The 20,448-nt window shown below is 36.4% G+C and overlaps 1 protein-coding gene across 3 annotated transcripts in view; it reads left to right on the forward strand.

The window, feature by feature from the left end:
- LOC5569446 (RNA pseudouridylate synthase domain-containing protein 2) overlaps positions 1-20,448 on the forward strand; it is a 705,082-nt gene that overhangs the window by 591,327 nt on the left and 93,307 nt on the right. For all 3 annotated transcript variants that reach the window (XM_021846705.1, XM_021846703.1, XM_021846704.1), the window contains 2 exons: positions 17,531-17,618; positions 18,268-18,490. In XM_021846705.1, the coding sequence (XP_021702397.1) occupies positions 17,531-17,618; positions 18,268-18,490 (311 nt within the window). The remainder of the gene's footprint in view (positions 1-17,530; positions 17,619-18,267; positions 18,491-20,448) is intronic.

Raw genomic sequence — 20,448 nt, forward strand, 5'->3', positions numbered from 1 at the left:
GTTTACCGTTAGGGCTATCTGGGCCCCAATGCAGAAAACGCAGTAATCAAGTTCAATATATCTGTGATAAAAACATTTGAAATGATGGATCTAGATGCTTCACAGGCTGAGTCTAAAACATTCGTCTTAGTCAAATGATATTTAGAAGGGATTTATATCAGGAGTACTGGGGATCCAAACATGTTCTAGCTTAAACTGCTTATTCCGAAGAACAACGATTGTATTTGAGTGTGATAGACGGTCCTGCCTTGCTGGAAAACTGTGAGCCGGTGTTCATCTGAGGAGCAGGTCCTTAAACCGAATGTCGCTAGACCGAATGACTTTAGGCCGAAATAACATTGGACATTTAAAAGACACCGACACGTCAATGTTTCCAGTGGATGGTTTTTCCTGTAAAAGAAGCACCAAACTAGACAACGAACTTGTATGCAACGTCCTATGGTGCAGTCAGGAAATACATTCCTGACGAAAAATTGTCTCTGGACTGAAGCGGGAATCGAACTCTTTGACTCGATGCGGCTAAATGCGTGGCAACACTAACCGCACGACCACGAAGCCCACATTTGAAGGTGAAAAATACAAACTTTTTTTCACATATTTTATATATTTTTTTCTTCATTTAAAAAAAGGCTGTTTTTTTTTCAAGTAGTATTTCACAGCGAACATCGTGGACTTCAAAGTTATGCAGATTATCTTGAACTAACATCTAACAACTTATTTGGCCTAAAAACTAATTCGGATTTACCTGAGACAAGACTCACGAGGACGGTATTTTTGTCTGTGATTGCTGAGTTTTTCTTTATTCCACTCTGTGTTTACATCAATCATGCGCAAGCCATTCAAACCCTCAAATGAACATCTCAGCAAAAAAATAATTGCGTTTGCATCATACCGAAGCCTTTGGAGTGAAATTCCATGCCAGCAAACGTAGAGGCATTAGAAATAATAAGTCTTGTGTTAAGATTTATCAACATCGTTGGAAAAACTACTACGTTGACTGAGGTTCATAATAACAGTTTATTACAATACTTTTCACTTTTTCAGCCATGAAATGGCTCCGCGAGTCTCTTTCAGGGCTTTACGAACCATTAGAACTATCAACCATTTCGGCCTAGAAACCTATCCAGTCTAACGGCATTCGTCCTATTGACGTTCATCCTAATCGCCTTCAACCTAGATATAGACTCGTTCGTTTCTGATCAAAGGGACGAATTTCATCTTGACAAAAATGTACAGAACTCGGCATTCTTTCTTTATTTTTATAAAACTTTGACAAATAATGAAGACCATAAGACCCATAAACCTATAATATGCAATTGCTCGCAAAACCATGACTCTGGCAAAATATTCCACGGTGACTATTGAAAACACGTTCTAAATACTTTTGTTTTCAACCATTAGAAGTGATTTATGAAGCTGGGAAGTACTTTTCGCAGTTTCAATAAGCCATTTTACGAGACGTTCGAATGACGTTGTCTGGTGGGCTCATTTGTATCGTCCAAAAAGAAAAAGGTTGGTATATAAATGGCGATGATCACATTTATGTTACCGATGACATTCACGTCTCTTTCTGAGCATGTTTCCACTCGGTTTCCATGGTTGATTTTACCAGTAGATAAAATATGTTCGATTTAGATTTAGAAGCATGTTGCATAGACACCAGCGCCATTGTTGGATGAGCTCCTTCCAAATGTGGCGCTTGAAAAAATGTAAATAGGGCCAGGAAGTTTCAAAGTTGGTAAACAAACGGAAAACATATGATTTGAAACGTCTCATAAAATGGCTTATTTCAATTTGTACATTTGACATGTGTTCGTCGTGAAACTTCAAAACCTTACAACAGCAAAATTACTTATGCTGGAATTATCATGAACTTGACAATTAAACTGTGCAATTAAAACTCTTGTTATCTTGACGTGACGATCTTTTTTTAAATCCAAAAGAATTTGCAACAGATATTAGAAAATAGAAACATTCGAAACAGTAAGGTCGGTGTTCCTTTAGTGGACAGTCCCCTATAGTCGCACTAGTGGCTTTTTACGGCCGTTTTGCTATAAATATTTCCAAAATATTTTTTGACATGAAGGTCAGGAGCTATTTATCTAAGTACCATTGATACACAGCTTGATTTTGTTAAAAAAATGATCGAAATAATTAGTTTTGCTTAAAATTTGAGCTCCCTTGCACCTATAGTAAACCTATTTTTCCTATAGTAGCACTACTGAGAGAAACTATTTTTTAATATACGTAATAATTGCTGAATTAAGGATTTTTTTACATAAAACGAAAGCTTTTCATCCACACTTTGTAGGAAAATATAAAAGTTTTGTAAAAATACGGTTTTGATAAGTATTTTGCCAATGCCGTGATGCTAGTGCTACTATAGGAACAGAAATTAGAAATAGTGCTACTTTAGGCACATGTATTCCTATAGTGCAGTGATTCCCAAACTTTTTTTGACTTTCGTCCCCTTGAGGCCAATAAATTTTTGGAATCGCCCCCCTGATATGTTTTTGAAATATTTGCATAAGTGTATGCATGTCAATTATATGTGGTTTCTAAGCATTTTATATTCCAAAAAATCACCTTGACTCGTACTTATATTCATGAAAAAGTCAGACGACAATCATATTCATTGATTTTCAACAAATCTATTGAACATATTTTCTTGAATTTCAGTGATGACAAAAAATATAATGATGTATTTGTCAGTAATTTATAACAGCAAATATAACTAGCCTCTGTGCATTACAGTCAGTGACATTAGTTAGTAACCATATGCTGTTTTCCATACAAAATGCTCAAGTTTGGGGGGCTATATCTCAGTTTCTGGTAGTCCGGATTGGCTAAAATTTAGATGACGAACTACAAATAACTTGAAGTTTTGCCTGTAAAAGAATTATTACATTGCAGTCATTTTCCATAGAGTTTCAGAGAGTTGTTCAAAGACAAAAGTAAGTAACCGAGCGAGTTTTTTATTTAATTCGAAAACGGTAAGTTATGGGTTGTTGATCTGTTTCACAAAGTTGTTCAATTTAAGAAAACACACAAATTTGCAGAACACACCAACTTCTCAAGATTTATTTGTAGTTCTTCATCCAAATTTCATCCAATTTGGACTACCAGAAGCTCAGATACAACACCCTAAACTTGAGCATTTTGTATGGAAAAACAGCATTTGATTACTAACTTATGTCACTGACTGTACATGCTTCCTGGCCCAAATTTCACGACTTTTAAAAGGTTTGGCTCACTTTCTGCATTTCGAAACTTTTTAATTTTACTCGTTGAAAGTTATTTTCTCTTGTGTTATTGGCTAAAATGAATTTAGATTCTGAGTAATAAATGTTCCATAATTTTAAAATGCAAAAATTATTTAAAAAAACAAAGGATAATAAAAAACAATATATTATTTATTTTGTTCACTGCAATTTAACGTAAATAGGTTTTTTATTTAAAAAAACTCGCTCTGGAGGATTCTATACGATATTTCTTCAAATTTATTTTTTGTTGCCTGATTTACGTTTTCGGTAATGAGTTGCTATAACATTGGCTTTTGATTTTTTACGGTCAAATTTTCTGATATTGGCTATAAAACAATATCAATGATCGTAACATTAGTTGTCCAAATCTAAAATTTCCTGTTTCACGGAGAACGGAAAAAAACATCAAATTATTTATTTTGTGTTTTCGAAACCATTTCTAAAAAATATCTAATAATTTTCACATATTTGTCACTTTAATAACACTTTCAATGTTGTCTGTGATTACAAATAGATAACGTAGATCTGAATACAATATCTTTTGAGAAAATTTCAGTTGCAAATACATAGCTCAAGTGAACACTAATGCTTTAAAAACCTAAATTCTTATCAAACATAATTTGTCATTTTTTTCCCAAAATATCTCTATCGTTCTTTTTAAAATGCAAGATGTACAATAAATAGAGCAAAAAGATTTAATGTGTTATAAACTAGTTTTCAGATTATTTGAGTTTAATCCTCTATTAAGTTGAGTGTCTTCTCCTAATGTTATGAATCGTTGTTTCAGTTTCTCACACTTTCGCCCCCTTTCTAGTTTTTTCGCCCCCCAAATTTCATTTTACAAATTTTCGCCCCCCTGGACATGAAAATCGCCCCCAGGGGGGCGAATTCGCCCACTTTGGGAATCACTGCTATAGTGGCACACGCGATAATAAATACAAACATATGAGTTTTCGTAGTTCTCATATTCTTCCCACAAAACCAAGATAAAAAGCTTTCAGATGATGTAAAAGTAATGACGCTAGCGTTATTTTTCGATTTTATACGAATATTTGTTCTTCGCTATGCGACTATTGGTACATCGACCCTACTTAAACTTATAAAAATATATCATTTTATCGAAATTAGATATCATTATAATTTTTAACTAGGTATGTTCTAAATCAAAACAAACTCTGAAAAACATGGAAAGCTTGTTGAAAAAAAAAACGGAAATACAACTCATAAATAACCACCTTCTACGCAAACAAACGTCAATATTTCTGGTAACTGATAAACTATCTAGAAACGTTGATTTTAGAGCACGGTGGCCCAGAAAGTAGTTTTACGCGGAGAGATGCATTTGATCTTTAGAATATAAAATTCGACAAAAACGGCTTTCTTCAAAGTTATTTGTATTAGTTAGGCCCCCCTATTTAAAATTAGGATGGTCCACATTTCCACAGTAGTGGTATAAAAAATTTTATTATTTGTAGAAAATGTAGTGTACATGCTACAACAATGTTGTAGACCATTCAATTTCAAGCAACTTTGTAAATAAAAGTTTTTTTTTTTTGAAGCTCTTAAATTGACCGGTGTAGAGATTTTTTTTCCTATGGTTACACTCACCCCCAGAAAACTGGGTATTAGGCTCAGGCGTTTTCAATTCTAATATATCAACAAATACTTTTAAGGCTTTGAAAAATTGGTAATTTGATGGGTGAAGGAACTCACCATCTCCGTTTGGAAGATATTGTTGTTTTTCTTGCAAAAACACGCCTACTTTAATTGTAAATATCTCTGATTGAGTCAAACATAACAGCACACAATGGTCCAGATTTAAAAAAATCATGGCAGAAATAATGCATTTTCAATATTTTACTATTTTTAGCCATCTAAAGTGTTTTGGAACATAATTTAGGGTTGATGACTCTATTTTGGACAAAGTCAAAATTTGTTGGTTTTCATAGAAAATGTGAAAATGAATTAGTTGAGTTTTAAGGCAATAAATAAGGTTTTTGAACATGTGCAGCGTTCGAGCATGTAGAGAAATATTTTTCCTCTTAAATTCTATGTATTTTTGATACAGTAGATGAATGTTTGACTTTGTTTTTCAACTAAAACTTAGTTTGGAATATATCAAAAAATTGCAAATGTGTTATTTTTGAAGAACAAAGTTTCTTTCTAAGAAAAAAATCAATAACTTTTGAACTAAAATAGAATACTGAAAAACTGCTTAGGGTGTTCATTTTACCCCCAATTCCCCTACTTTCCTTTCCTCATAACGGATAAGACGGGCATGGCCGGCAATGGAAGCCTTTAAATCCTTTCATTACTTACGAAGCGCAATACAGTCTATCTGCAATCAATGATAATTCCTATTGAGAATCTTTTTTTTATAATTATTAACGAGATTGTTGATCTTGGGCTAGTTCATCTTCGGCTTAATTTCTCATCCCAATAAAGTCATCACCATAGATTTCAGGTTATAGGTGACTATCTCGATGATGGGATTTGATGGAGTTGGTGGTCTAATGGCTATCGCTTCTGCTTCTCTAGCAGGAGGATGTGGGTTAAATCCTAAGTCAGCCCCTTTCTCATATTTGTAACATTCTTCCTAATAGTTGTCTATTCTTCATTAAGGGATGGTACACAAATTATGTCACGCTAAATTTCGACTTTTTCGACCCCCTCCCCCTCCTTTGTCACGGTTTTTGTATGAGCCCTTTAAAAATGTTGTAAGGCTTGTCACGCTTGGCTTGACCCCCTCCCCCCCCCCCTTGGAGCGTGACGTAATTTGTGCATGACCCCTAAGATTAATTTTAGCACATTGACATATGGTTAGTTCTTCACCTAATATAGTTCTCTATCTCTCTGCACCATTATGACGCAAACATAATCAGTTCTTTCTATCGGTAGAATTGAAAAAAAATTGACTTAACCGCTTACCACAGTGGTGTCCACACGGTCGAATACCTCATCCATCACTAATAAAACACTCCTACTTCCGAAGTAGCTTTGTGAAAAGCAGGAGATTCCGCGGTTTTCTAGTAGTAACAGCGATCAGTTATGGAATGTGGCGAACATCCTGAACCGAAAGAAAATCAAAACAAAATGCTTGCGATCGTCATTGCTATTTCCCGAACTTTTTTGCTCCCGAGGAAGTAGTTGTGAGCTTACTCACACTAGCCTGTTCGCGAGTCTGTTACTGTATGTTCCATCAGTTGGTCGTTTTTGATCGACTATCTCGAAGATGAAATTCGATCCCAGGTCCACGGCGTGAGAGATATGTATTTTAATCCACACTCCAGGTACGTTTCCCAATATCCAATATCCTTCTTACTCTTGCATTGAATCTTTCAAGATTTGAGATATTTCTTATCATTCCGTTTTTTTCTGCCATTACGTTCCTACTGAAATAGAGCTTGATCATATGATCATATATCTAGAAAAACTTCAGCCACGGTTCAGACCATTTCTTAAACTGTGATACATCATTGCAACATTACACACGTGAAAGTCTGCAATACGACCCTCATACAGTACAGGATCCCTAGCATAGCGTGCAAACTCCGTAAACATATTTTGGATAGAAAACAATAATTGTCACCCTGCAGCACGAGTGCATCCAGCCCAGGCAGATGGGCCCAAGCCTTTCGCCGCACGCTTCAAACTGCGACAATACAAGTGTTGCCTACTTCCTCTGCGACAACTGTCGTCGAATGGTCTACTACCGAAGTACTGCCACTACAGCTGGTTCCAGTTCCGGTTCTGTTTGTTACCGACCGACTGAAACTTTTGTGTGCGATGTCGCGCTTATCTATGGCCCCAGGAACAGATGGGAATCGGAAAGCAAAAGTTTGGTTTGCCGTTTCTGTGCCGCCCTTCGAGCAACCGGAAGGAGTTCCGAGGCAAAAATGCAGTCCTTTGTGTATGGTCTCCGCATTTCTTTGGGCGGTCGGTCGGTCGGGCAGAAGTCGGAGGCGAACGAGACAATAATTGAGCAAGTTGCTGGCTTTGAAATTAAGATTGCTGGATTTTGGTTGTTAATTGAATTGGGTGGAATTTCTTATGGGTCGTAATTAAATTTACTTGTCGAGAAGTTGGAAGTGGAATTTCTTATAGTTGAAGACAGGGGGAGTGTTTGGAGCGAGCGAAATTTAGTAATTTGGGCTTGACATGTTTGTTTGCAACACGAGAAGCCATGTCGTTTGGAAAATTTACTCTTTGAATTGAAATTAGTTGAAATTAGTCGTTAAATTATGACAACACATTTTAATTTGTTCATCATTTCCATAATTACGGTTCATTTTCTTCTAGCAACAAATTCTCGGGGATAAATTGTTCACCCAACCGCACGCCGCCCATCCAAGCGGAAAATCATCATTAGGTTACCTGTTCACAGGGACCGCCAAAAAGGGAGAAACGAATAAAATGGCCGGGAAGTCGATAAGAAACCTTCGCACCATTCACGATTCTAGTCGCTCATCTCCCAACAGCAGGTCGAAAATCGCACCAAGTGCTTTCCGGGAAGTCTCCAAATTGTAGCATATTTTCCACTTCGTTTTACGGTTCCCAATCCACTAGTGAATCCGTTTCGGAGAAAATCATTATTCCACGCCGAGCGTCGCTCCCGGGATGCGTGGTGCGATCTTCTGGAAATCATTCAAATTATCATCGTCGTATAATAATGCTTTCCCGCCGACAATGCCGGCACAGAGGAGTAACTGGAATAAATTCATTGCCATAATTTTCAATGATTTAGTAATCAGTTCGAAACTTTGGACGAATATTCAAGTGAGGAAACAAAGAGTACCGCCAATCGTTGTCAGTTGCTCCGAATTTGGAGGATTTAGGCAGGAGATCTTGAACTCCATTATGGGATGTCCTTCCAAATCGCAAAGAAAGCAGACCGTCGCGTTTTACCGGAAACTCTTAAAAATCGCGAATTTTTTCTCAAACATCTTGAAGAAAAAAGCTCATTTTTCTACTTATGACGATAAAACTGAACGTTTGTTCAAAGTCGTCTTGAAAGGTTTCTCAAATGATTATAAGTCACCTGAAGAGATCGAAAATGGAATAATGGATTTTCCCCAGTCCAAATAATCATAATGAAAAAGAGAACCCTATCTGGAAAGGGCTTCCTCAAGAATATTATTCAGTTTACTTTAATAAAAGTGATCTTAACAATATTGAAGCTTTATAAAAAGTAAAGTTTGATGTCCGTGTGACATGGGAACAGTTCCAGAAACCTGGAGGAAGTTTTCAAGAACTCCACTTAGTGCTGTCGGTGCCAAAACATTGCCGCATAGATGCTAAATGCATGATTTGCGGAGGTTCTTCTCACGCTAAGGACGTCTGTCCTGTGTAGGAAGATATATCTTCCTGCGCATACCAAAAAGTTTGTATGCGCAAACTGCGGAGGTGACCATAATAACCAGAAAATAATGTTGACCACGATTGACCAAAATTGCTCCTGTGTGGCACCGCGTCGCCGCCGTCGGTCGCTGCCATTATCATCATCGAACATCTACATGGCGCAAACAGGGAGGGCAACGAGCTCGGTTCCATGCTAAAAGGTTGAAGGTGCCATAATCGTTTCGTGATGGTTCTGCGACATCGCTTAATCGAGATTTTATGAGCCGTACGCGACGCGCGATCGGTCGCCGGAGTGTCAAAGAAAAACGTCCCGGACTATTAATATCCAATCGATTGTGTGGGATGTGCGTGACTTTTACACCGCCGTGGTTGTGGTCGACGACAATCGATTCTGCTGGCTGGTGGATTCTTGCGGCTGTGTGGTGAGGAAAGATTTCCGCTGCACAGAAGTTGAACTCCGTCTACGAAACGGGACGAGACGTTGCGAACCTGGCAGATTGTAGCAGGAGATTGGTGTAATTGATATTATGGAAATTGTTAGTGGCTAGTCATGCTTGGTGACGATAATTGCGACGTTTAATTTGTTTGACTTCTGTGAAAGGAAATGCTCGTTCGATTATAGAGAACAAACATCTTTTTGCGAAACGTCCCACACCCGCCAAGAAAATAATGGATTTAGATAAATATTTCTTCAATATTCATTGAACAGAATCTTAGGGATCCAAATAGTAATTGTTTCATGATTACCTAAACCAATACTTTTAGGAACTTCTCAGAGCATTACTTCATGTTTTTTTTTCGAAGAATCCGTTCAAAAAATCTACAATATTCCTAACAGGAAGCCTTCCAGGCGTATTTTGTGAAATTGATCGATAAATTTATCTATGCACTACTTGGCCACCTCCATGATTTGGCATGGGGGTTTTTTCTCAGCCAAATTGTATGAAATTTTGCAATTTACATGACACCTTATGTGGCCAAATATGGGCTCAGTATCTTTCAAAAACCCCGCTTTCTAAGTGAATCATGAATGCCACGAATAGGACCCGGTTCCCTTTTTTGTTGAAATCTGACAGAATTCGTCCAGTCATTCTTCCACACTATACACATTAAGGTGAAGATAAATCTAAACCAAACCTCAAATTTTCAAAAGCATGAATTTGGAGAACCAAATATCCGCTTAAGCTAAAAACTTAATCGATTTATTTTGACTCGAGAAATTTCATCAGAAGTGTTGGTTCAATGATTTTTTCATAAATCCTACTCAAAAATTTCGAACATTTGGCATCTAGTAACTATTCCATGAATTTCACCACGAATTCCTTTACAGATTCGTCTAGATATTTCTCCGGAAAATTTTGTCTGGAAAATGTTGTTGAAATATCTCCAAGATTTTTTATAAGTTCCATTGGTAATTTTTTTTTCCTGGACTTTTACAGGTGAATCGTTCGTCCAAAAAAAATCACTCAGTGGTTCCTTGATGAATTTCTACAGGGAATCTTAAAGTGAAGATGAATCTGAAATCGAATTGAAGAGTACAAATGTAAAGAACCATAATGTCGTTGAGTCTGAAAGTTTGATCGATTGATCAACACTTGCAAGTGAAATATAAACTATTTCTCCAGAAGAAACGGTTGGAACTTTAGATTTGTGCTCTTGAAAATTCGAGACTTAACTTCGCCCTAAACGCATTCTTTTATGTATTCCTTCAGAGATACCTTAAAAAATTTCTCTATGTTTCTGACAGGGATAGTTAGACGAATATGGGCAGTTTGAAAACTAAACATGTTTAAAAACTGAAAAATTCTTAGGCCGCAATGGTTGTTAGTCCAAAAGAACCATTGAGCCGAAAAGATCGTTCGACCAAAATGGCTATTAGGCTAAAAAAATCATAATGATGGAAGTAATGATAGACTCAAAAAAGGGCAGACAAACCATAATTATCGTTGTATAGAAGAAACTACAGACAAAAAAATTGTTTGGACGAAATAGTTGTTAAATGGAAGAGGCTCATGTATAAACTTAAAGGAAAAATACAATTGGTTTGAAAGATAATACAAAGCTTAAAAATCGATTGGCCTCAAATTGTTATGATAGAGCTTCAATAAACAATGCGAATTTTCAACTAAAATCCCGCGTAACAATTCAAAAGGGCCAATGATCAAATTGTTAACAAATCGGGTTTTGATAGCATACGATAGCACCACCCATTGGCCGTAAAGCAGGAGGCCAATGAATGGTTTGGAAAAAGCGGTTATTGGTCATTTTACAAACGGGTTTATAACGGTAAGTTTCATGAGTATGTTAACAATGCCTGCATAGTGTGTGGGTGCTGGAAAATTCTATCGAATGCAATCAAAATCCGATTTGTTTACAAGTTGATCGTTGGTTTTTTAGAAAAGTTACGTGAGAACTGTCATTGGCTTTAGCATGGTGAGAGGCCAATGACTCTCTCTTGCTCATTCGTTGACACCCAAAAAGGCCTAGCCTTGGGCCAAGGCACGCTAACAAAATTCAAGTTGGTCTATAAAAAGGCCAATGTCTGGTAGAAAATCTAAAATGGGACAAGCATTTAAACTCATCTTTTCTCATTTTTTGAAGTTTTCAGTATAAAATCGATTATTTACGTGTAGTAATAGTATATCGTTACTCAACGGGCAAGAAATCACATTAATTGACTTAAATACTGAGAAATAGGTGATTGTTCACCACATTGAACAATCTTCACATCGAATTTTCTGAGAATCAACGATCGCAGGATTGGCCCTTTTGAATTGTTACGCGAGAAATTTCAATTGTTCCAAACACCACATTTTTAAAGAAAACAGTGTTCGGGAGACGTTAAAATTTTTGATTAAAATTTTAGTTTTCAAAAGAACATTAATAATGAACATGAAACTTGAAAACTATTCAGACAGAATGCACAACCTGCCTTATAATGTTTCAGCGGAAGGGTATCTGATAGATCCTCCCGTCCTAATAGCTTTCTGCCTAACAACATTTGTCTTAATATCCAGCTCCATTTTTCACAATTGACTTGACCTGACCAAAGAAAACTTACGTGGTAAGATGTTTACTTAGATCATGGCCACGCACACTGAGGCACAACGTTATTTGCGACGGCCAAAACCTCTAGTGCTCTGGATATGCATTCTAGAGGTTTGGTGTCTTTCGACAAATTATTTTGGAATAATTTGTACTGAATTTTGACTCCTTCTGGTTTGCTTTAGATAAGTATAAACTAATCTAGATCAGTTTTCTCTTCTGATAGGAACGTCCTAGCATGAAACTTTTTTCGGCAAAGTTGTTCATTGAGGCATTTTTGCCATTTCTACCAAAGACATTTATGCTCTATCACTGACGTGGATGATCCTGTATGACACTCATAGAAAACAGCCAAAAAATCTATTTTGACTATTTTTTCATACAAATATGTTAAGACTTATTTTATATTATTCATATAAAAAGAGTCTAAAACAGTGTTTCGCAAAATTTTGGATATATCATGAAGCGGCAGATGACGGCAACTATTTTTTTGTCTGCGACTAGTCATGAACATTGGCTTCAATTGGATAAAGAATATGTTCCACATGTGTATCTACACCGTTCTCAGAGAATGATGTTGTGTGTTATAAAAATCATATTTTGCGATGCAAATAAATGAAATACGTTTGAATTTTTAGAGGTATATACATTTTTTTTTCTCTAAATCTGATTATTCTCTAGATCTGAAAGCAAATTAAATGATATAAATAATATTTTCTTTGGCATCACGTCCTCACTGGGACAGAGTCCCTGCTTCTCAGCTTAGTGTTCCTATGGGAACTTCCACAGTTATTAACTGAGAGCTTTCTTTGCCAAAGTTGCCATTTTTCGCATTCGTATATCGTGTGGCAGGTACGATGATACTCTGTGCCCAAGGAATTCAAGGAAATTTCCATTACGGCCGGGAATCGAACCCAGACACCTTCAGCATGGCATTGCTTTGTACCCGTGGACTCTAACCACTCGGCTAAGGAAACCTCAGTATTCAAAAGAATCTCAGAGCGATAGATTCTTTCAAACAATTTAATAAGACCTTTGCGGTATCACTTCTGGGATTCATCTGAACATTGCAGAAACGCCTCTGAAATTTCTGCGTGTATCTCATTAGGATTACTTTTACAATCATAGAAATTAAATTCTTAGATTTTTTTTAGAGAATATGACCGAAGGTTCTACCGAAAATCCTGGTGCAACTAAACCGGATATTTTAAGAGGATTCTTCCAAAGAATTTCTAGGGATTTGAAAGGAATCCTTCTGGAATTGCTCTGAACTCTGAGATTCTTCCTAAAATGTTTCTAAGATAATTCCGGTAAAACTTCTTGGATTCTGAGATGCTTTCGGAAATCCTTTTGGAATACTTTCAGATTTTTTTTGAGGATACTTTCGACAATCCTTTTGAAAATCTTGTAAAAAATGACTCTGTGATTTTTTTCGTCGATATTCTAAAAACACTTCTAGGACTTTTCCGGAAATCCTCTTGAAATTCTTCCAGATATCTTTGGACGAATATTTCGGAAAACCTTGTGGTATTCTTTCGGAAATCTTTGAATACTTCCTACTAGATTTTTTCGGAGATTCTTTCATAAGTTCTACCGGAATTACTTCTAGGATGGCTCTGGGCATATCTCCTGGATTTTTCAAGAAATCTCCGTGTGATCACTTTTTAAATATCTCCCTAGAATTCTTACGGAAATTCTTCTGGAATATTCCTGGATTTCTTCCGGAAACCCTGCTGGATGGCTTCAAAATATGTTTCAAAGATACTTCCGGATTTTTTTCTGGTGTTTTTCCAGCTTTTTCGTGAAACCTTCTGAGATTCATCCGGAAATACCATATGATCAAGATTCAAGGATTGTACTGGAAGTTTTCCGGAGATTCTACCGTAAATCGTTCTGGTATACTTCCGGAAATACCATTCATTTATTATCAGAAAATAATTCTAAGACTCTTCCGAATATCTATCTAGAATGCTTCAGGAGGAAATTCTGAGAAATTTCTTGAAAATATTGTTGAATAATTCCCCGAGAGATATCTGGAAAAAATTTAACAGGATTTCCGGAAATATTCCATAGGAATTTTCGGAACAATCCCAATAATTTGTACGAAATAATTTTACACTGAAAGAACAAATGTTTTTATAGTTTCGGACGGATTTCCGGGTGAATTTCAGAAGAATCGGAATAATTCTGAGAGATATCCAAAAAAGTTTCAGGGACATTTACGGGAAAATTTCTGATAGATTTCTGGGAAAAAGTCGAAGGGTTCAATATAACAATTTCGGATGGGTTTTCGGAAGAAATCCTGAGGAATTTTGGTTAGAAACTTCAAAAGATTTCTGGGAAAATCTTCAAAAGATATTTAGAATAATCCCAGATTTTTTTTTAAAGATTTCCATCTCTCTGGAAAGCAATCATAAAGACATTTTCGGTAGAAAACCAGGGAAATTTTACGGAAGAAACCGAGAAGCATTTCCATAAAAATCCAAAAGAAATTTTTAAGATAATCCATCAGAAAGTCACAGGAAGATTTCCGGGAGAATCACAGAGCGATCAGAGAGATAATTATATAATTCCTCTAGCACTAAACCGAACCCCGTCTTTCGGTTTTCTTTACTAGCGCTGCCTTTCCTGTATGTTAAACATAACGTCGGAAGTAGTGCGCTGTATAGAGCATCTGATGATCTACAAAGCGCACTACTTCCGACATTATGTTTAACGTACAGGAAAGGCAACGCTAGTAAAAAAGCGTAAGACGCTGTTCGGTTCAGTGCTGGAGGAAGCATAATAATTTTAGAAAGATTTCCGAAAGATTCTAAGAGGAATTTCCAAAAGATGTTTGGAAGAATCTCACAGGGTTTCTTGGAAGATTCTCTAAAATATTATTCTGTAGTACCGTAAATTCGGCTGAAATTGGTTAGTAGGGTTAAATTGATCACCGTGTCCCATGATTTTATTTCTTACTAAAAGGGCACCGATATCAATGGAACCTATAGAAAACGTACGTCTTTTTTTAAATATTGTCAAATTGTGTGCTATGAAGGTTTTTTTTTGTGTCAAAAAATGTTTATTTCTATGAATATGATGTTAAATTCCACAATCATGTTTGGTGTCGCATTGACAGACATCCATAAACTTCTAGTTTTTAACAAGGATTTGGGCATCGTGTCAATCTGTGAATTGTCATTGTCAAAAGAGATGAATTGTCATTGTCAAAACAAATTTTGTCATCGAAATTCATAACAATTAACTCATTTTGTTGAAATAATTAAATTGTTGTTAAATAATAGGAAATTCCTTTGGAAATTGCCTAGATTTAGACGTTTTCTGTTGTATTCTAGGAATAAAATTATTTATTATTTCTTTAAATTTTGCTTCGTTAAACTTCTAGTTTTAATTAAGGCTCACCGTCGTACTTGTTTTCCTGCATTCAGTTGTTTTGACAAAATCATAAAAAAGAGACATGGAAAACAGTGAAAAGTGATCAATTTCACCCGAAATTACGGTATCAATGACCACGGTAGGTGGTCAAAATGCATTAGAAATCTTAGAAGCATTTTCTAAAAAATACAAGAAGGATTTTTAAACGGAACTGCTCGAGATAGGTTTATGAAAAAACTACAGAGGGATTTCCTGTAAAATTTTAGAAAGATTTGCTAAGAGGGATTACATGAGGATTACCGCAAGAATTTCAGAGAGGTTTTTGGGATAATCCTAGAAAAATTTACGGAAGAATTCATGAGGGATTCCAGGAAGAATGATTTTCCGAAGAATCCCATAGGGCTGTGAAATTTGTTGATGAATCCTAGAGTGATTCAATTTATAATCTTAGATGGACTTCTGGAAGAATCCCAGAATAAATTAAAGAAAAATAGAAAATAGTCATTAATGCATAAACTTTAGTAATTCAGTGTTCATTTTTTTTTTCGTGGAAGCGCTTGCGAAATGAATCTGCCATGCACTGTAAGACCATAGTACCCTTTAATGGGTAAAAAGTACCCTTTTTAAGAGAAACTAGTTTAACTCACTAAAAGAGTGGAGGGCCTTTACACTAACCAAAAATTATTTTCGGAAAAATAGAGTTAAATCTACTTTTTCCAAACATGATAATTTAATAAATATTATTATTTATTTTCGTGTATAAAATCATAAACTATACTAAAGCATCTTTTATATAAAAAATATATGTTATTTAACACAATATTTACAATAACAATTGTTGTTCTGATGCAGGAAAATAGTCCATCCATCAACAAGCCTCATGAATGGGGAAAGTGTACCTGGTGGTTTTGCGCAGCGGGATATGCATTGGGCAGAACCATTCGGTAAAATATTTGATTAATTGTTTAGATAGGGGTCACAGCCATAAACAAAAAATGGAACCTACATTTCTGATACGATAGTAACAAACTAACGCTATTCCATGAATCTTATATGTCTAACTGCAGGATTTTTTTTCACCCATTAAAGAAGAAATACGCGGAATACAATAAAATACTCATCATTTGCAAAATCGAAGTACCCTTTCATATGGTCGGTGTACTGCCAGACTGGACCAAGTGTTTTTTTTATGGTTTCTGGAAAACGTGACCCAAGTATCTGAATTAAGTATTTAAATTTACGTTCGCATCATTTACAATGTGTGCCGATAAAAAATGACTGATTTTTTATTTTCAAAAAAATATATCTCAAAAACTAAAAAACATACATTGCTGGAAATTTGACAGTAAACGTAAAATTTTCTGAACTATCAAGAAGAAAGACAACAGCAATAGCTCATTTTGTCCCGAGGCCTTCAAAATACGAAAAAACGGATTTTTTTTTGCATGTTAAAAAACATTTTTTGTGAAATTTTATATTTTTCTTGAAATGTCAAAATCTTTACCTTTCATTTCGTCTAAGAAAATTTAAAATCGGTCAAGCGGGTCAAAAGTTATGATGTTTGAAAAAATATAAATTTTGTTAAGTCGTGATTTTTCTGGTCACCATGTTTTGGAAATGGACACCCTAATCAAATAATCCAAAAACACATGTACCCTTATTTCGGATAAGGAACAAAATAGCAAATTTTCACGGGATTCGGTGACTCACTAGATCGGTTATTCGTGGAATGGCGGTATAAGAAGATAATAGGTATTTTTCCCACACTAAAGAGTAAATACGAGTATACAGTGTGGTTTAACAACCGTGCTCCATTCAATGAACGGATTCAGCGCTATCCATCAAATTCACTCATCAAAACCATTTTGGTGAAAATAACAACACAGCTATGAACTTCTAAAGGGAATTTTTATTTTTATTTTTATGTCCATAACCGGTGCTTTTACCCTACACCTTCATAGAGATCAGTAATATCGCTGTTTTAGCAAATTAATATTGTCATTCTTCCAGCAGAATAATAAAAAAATAACAACACAACGTTCTTGAGAGCCCGAAAAACCACTCCAATCACCTCGCCATTATCATTTCCCCGGAACATAATCAGAGTTGACTTAGCAGCATGATTGACATCCTGACAAAGCTGTGGCAAAGCAATTAGATGCTAGAGAATGGCTTGGGAAAGCTAAGCGATCCGTAATACAATACCCCATCCATCGGGCTATTGACAAAGCAACTGTTTCTTTATCGCAGATTATATCTCCCGGTAAACATTTGCCGGTTCATTGTGTTGCATTAGTGTTTTCTACCATCATCATCGGCTTTACAAAGAGTTGTTCGATTATTTGCCGAAACATTCGGTCCTATTCATCTAGGATTCTTCCTTAATCCGTTCTATTCCGCCCTCTCTCCCGGTAGGAAAAGGCGGTCTTGTTGTGTGACGCACGCAAAAATTGATGAATTTCTTTGTTCTCTTCTCTGTATTGCAGGCAAAGCTGGAAACCAAAGCACTGAAAGCCAAACGGCCGGGCTTTACGGACGAGCGGTACCACGAGACGTCCTACTACATCGAAAATGGTAAGTTCGGGTTGAGATTTTTATGAGGGAATAGATCAAACGGTGGTAATTAAAATTGTTTCATGTAATTTGATAATCAATAGGATGTCCCAGATAAAGAAACAACGATAGTAAAATTCTGGAGCTGAAGATATACGATTTCTCTATTATACAGATATTAGCCGTGAACAAGCGCATACATAGTATCAAATTTAAAACGCCATATTCTCTAGTCAATAACTTTTGGTGCATATGAATTAAAACAATCAAAAGCCGTATAACAACGTAACAATGTAAATTTTAAAACAGAAGAAATATTTAAAGTAATATTTTAACAGAGATTAAATATTGGATTAATTATCAACAGAGCATGCCCAATTATGTGTTTCACAAATATGCTATAAAAAGTATATCATTCATTCTAGGGTTGAGCATCATGATTTTTAATACATTGATTTTTTTTCTGGGACACCCTAATACTCAATGATATAATACGACTTATGGATGGTTTTAGTGTGCAAATTTATCCCAACACCCATTTGACTGTCTGATTCCCTAACATTACCCGAAAACACCACCTACTACCTCAAACAAAATTGAGTTCAATTGCCATCACAGTGATTAATCGCCTTTGTCAACACCACTCCTCCGTTCCATCCGTCTCCTCTAGGCCTTCGGAAGGTGTACCCGTACTACTTCACCTTCACCACGTTCACCAAGGGCCGCTGGGTGGGCGAGAAGATCCTGGATGTGTTCGCCCGCGAGTTCCGTGCCCATCCGGCCGAAGAGTACGAGCGGTGCATCAAAGCCGGCACCCTAACGGTCAACTACGAAAAAGTGCCAACAGACTATAGGTTAAAGCATAACGATCTCCTGGCGAACATCGTGCACAGGTAATGCCCCCCATTTCCCAATCCCGCAATCCTCATATCCACCCACCAAACCCCACGTTCGGTTTTACTTTTCTCCGTTTCAGTTGAGAACCTGGTTTTCTTGATTTGTCGAGATTTTTTTCTATCAGTAGTTTGTAGAAAGACATTGCAAAGTTGCCATTGTTGTTTCTTTCTTTATCTCTATGTGTAAAGCAATCGTGACTGTCGGATATCTAAAATTCCAAACGACATTTGTACAGAATGTTAGGTCCTTCTCATATTCATCGAGTAATCCAAAACTGTATAGAAACGAAAAGTAGAGTGCCTTGCTAATCGAGACTAGGACGACTTCCAACAACTGCGAAAAAAGAGTTAAAACAAACTTCAAGACATGAAACACACGCGTAACGCGCTCGCCGTAGCACCCTCAAAAACTGTAAATAGCTCTGCCGTTGCTCCGCTATCTCCTGCGTATGCGAACCCCTGTGCGTGATTCAATTCGATTTGAACGAGAGTCTACTTCAAATGAGGGGATGTTCCGAAATTTTTACAACTGCTAAATTTCGAAACATCCCGTTCTTCAAATGGTCTTGGAGCAGACGCCACCACAACACTCTCATGTCACCACATAGAAACCATCAACTCTCAGAATCACACGCATAGAACACGCTCTGACATCATGATTATCTGTATACCATCAACACTGAGCTTCTTTGCCATTCGCCGCCTCTCGTATCATCTCCGTCGAGTTTTGGTTTATGTGTCTGTGTTATATCCTTCGATCATGAATCCCTTATCCTTCCGGTTTTAGTGTGCTTGGAGTTGTTTTAAAATGGTGACTTACAAAACTCATAGCTGTGTTCGATTGGATTGAGAAGAATGAATGGTTCTAGCTAATTTGCAAATACATTAGGTCTTTCTTTTTTAAATCATGAGACTAATTCATAAAGTTTTTTGAACTAAATTTTCGGAAACCAAATTTACTATCTAGCAACCATATCGAGGTGTGAACCGCATCTTCAGTGAGTAATTCTTAATAGAAAAAACCTTATTGTAAAAAAGCAAAAGTAATGAACAAAGAATTAATACTAAAATTATCGTTTTTGAAGGTCTTTAAAAAAAGAGCCCAATGCCACAGCGTTCTGTTCTATTCTTAAGGTGAAACATTTCGGAATTCAAACATGGCTGTCGCAACGGCCAACTTGCGCCCCTACTAACGATTTCAATGGCACTAATCTGAAGAAATAATGAACGTCCGAGATCAATCTTTTTATTTTAAACTTTCTACTCATGCACAAAGCTAAAATAGAAATTGCACTGTCGTTTGATGCTCACTTTGCGAGATTTGTGCCTTCAATGGTTTGTACTGAGCAGCTATCACACTTCGAAGAGGCGTGCTCTCGTCCAACTTGGGATGTAATTAGCAATACATACATTACATAATATCGTTAGGGCAACTTCACCGGTGGTCCATGTTTTGATCCAATAGTTTTACCAGAAATGTACCTGTCAAAATTAAATAGACCAGTAAAAATAGACCAAAACGCACGTGCATGGACCGGTTGTGGTATTTTTTTTTCGATTTACACCCGATTCTGTTTTTCACGGGGGTTGCGTACCGTGCAAAAAAAGTTTTCAGTTCGAAATTTCAAAAACCGTGTAAAAAAAGTAACATCATTTCTCGATGTTTCATGCAAAAAAAGGGTTTTGGCGGAAAAACATGTATGGAAACTTTTTTTGCACGGCCGTGTAAAAAAAATCCGTGCAAAAACATAATCGGGTGTATTTTAAATGTAACCAACAAATAAATAGTGGATTGGATCAGCAGAATACTTAAGTTTATTGGAAGCTTTTAGACGGAGTCCTTAGAATCCAGTTTATACGAAATCCAGAAAAATCTGTGAAGGAATTTTTGAAGAAACTTCCCGAATTAACCCCAAAGGAATTCCGAAGGATTTCGTGGCGGAACACCGAAGGGA

The sequence above is a fragment of the Aedes aegypti genome, chromosome 2 (assembly GCF_002204515.2).
Source record: "Aedes aegypti strain LVP_AGWG chromosome 2, AaegL5.0 Primary Assembly, whole genome shotgun sequence".
Classification (NCBI taxonomy): domain Eukaryota; kingdom Metazoa; phylum Arthropoda; class Insecta; order Diptera; family Culicidae; genus Aedes; species Aedes aegypti.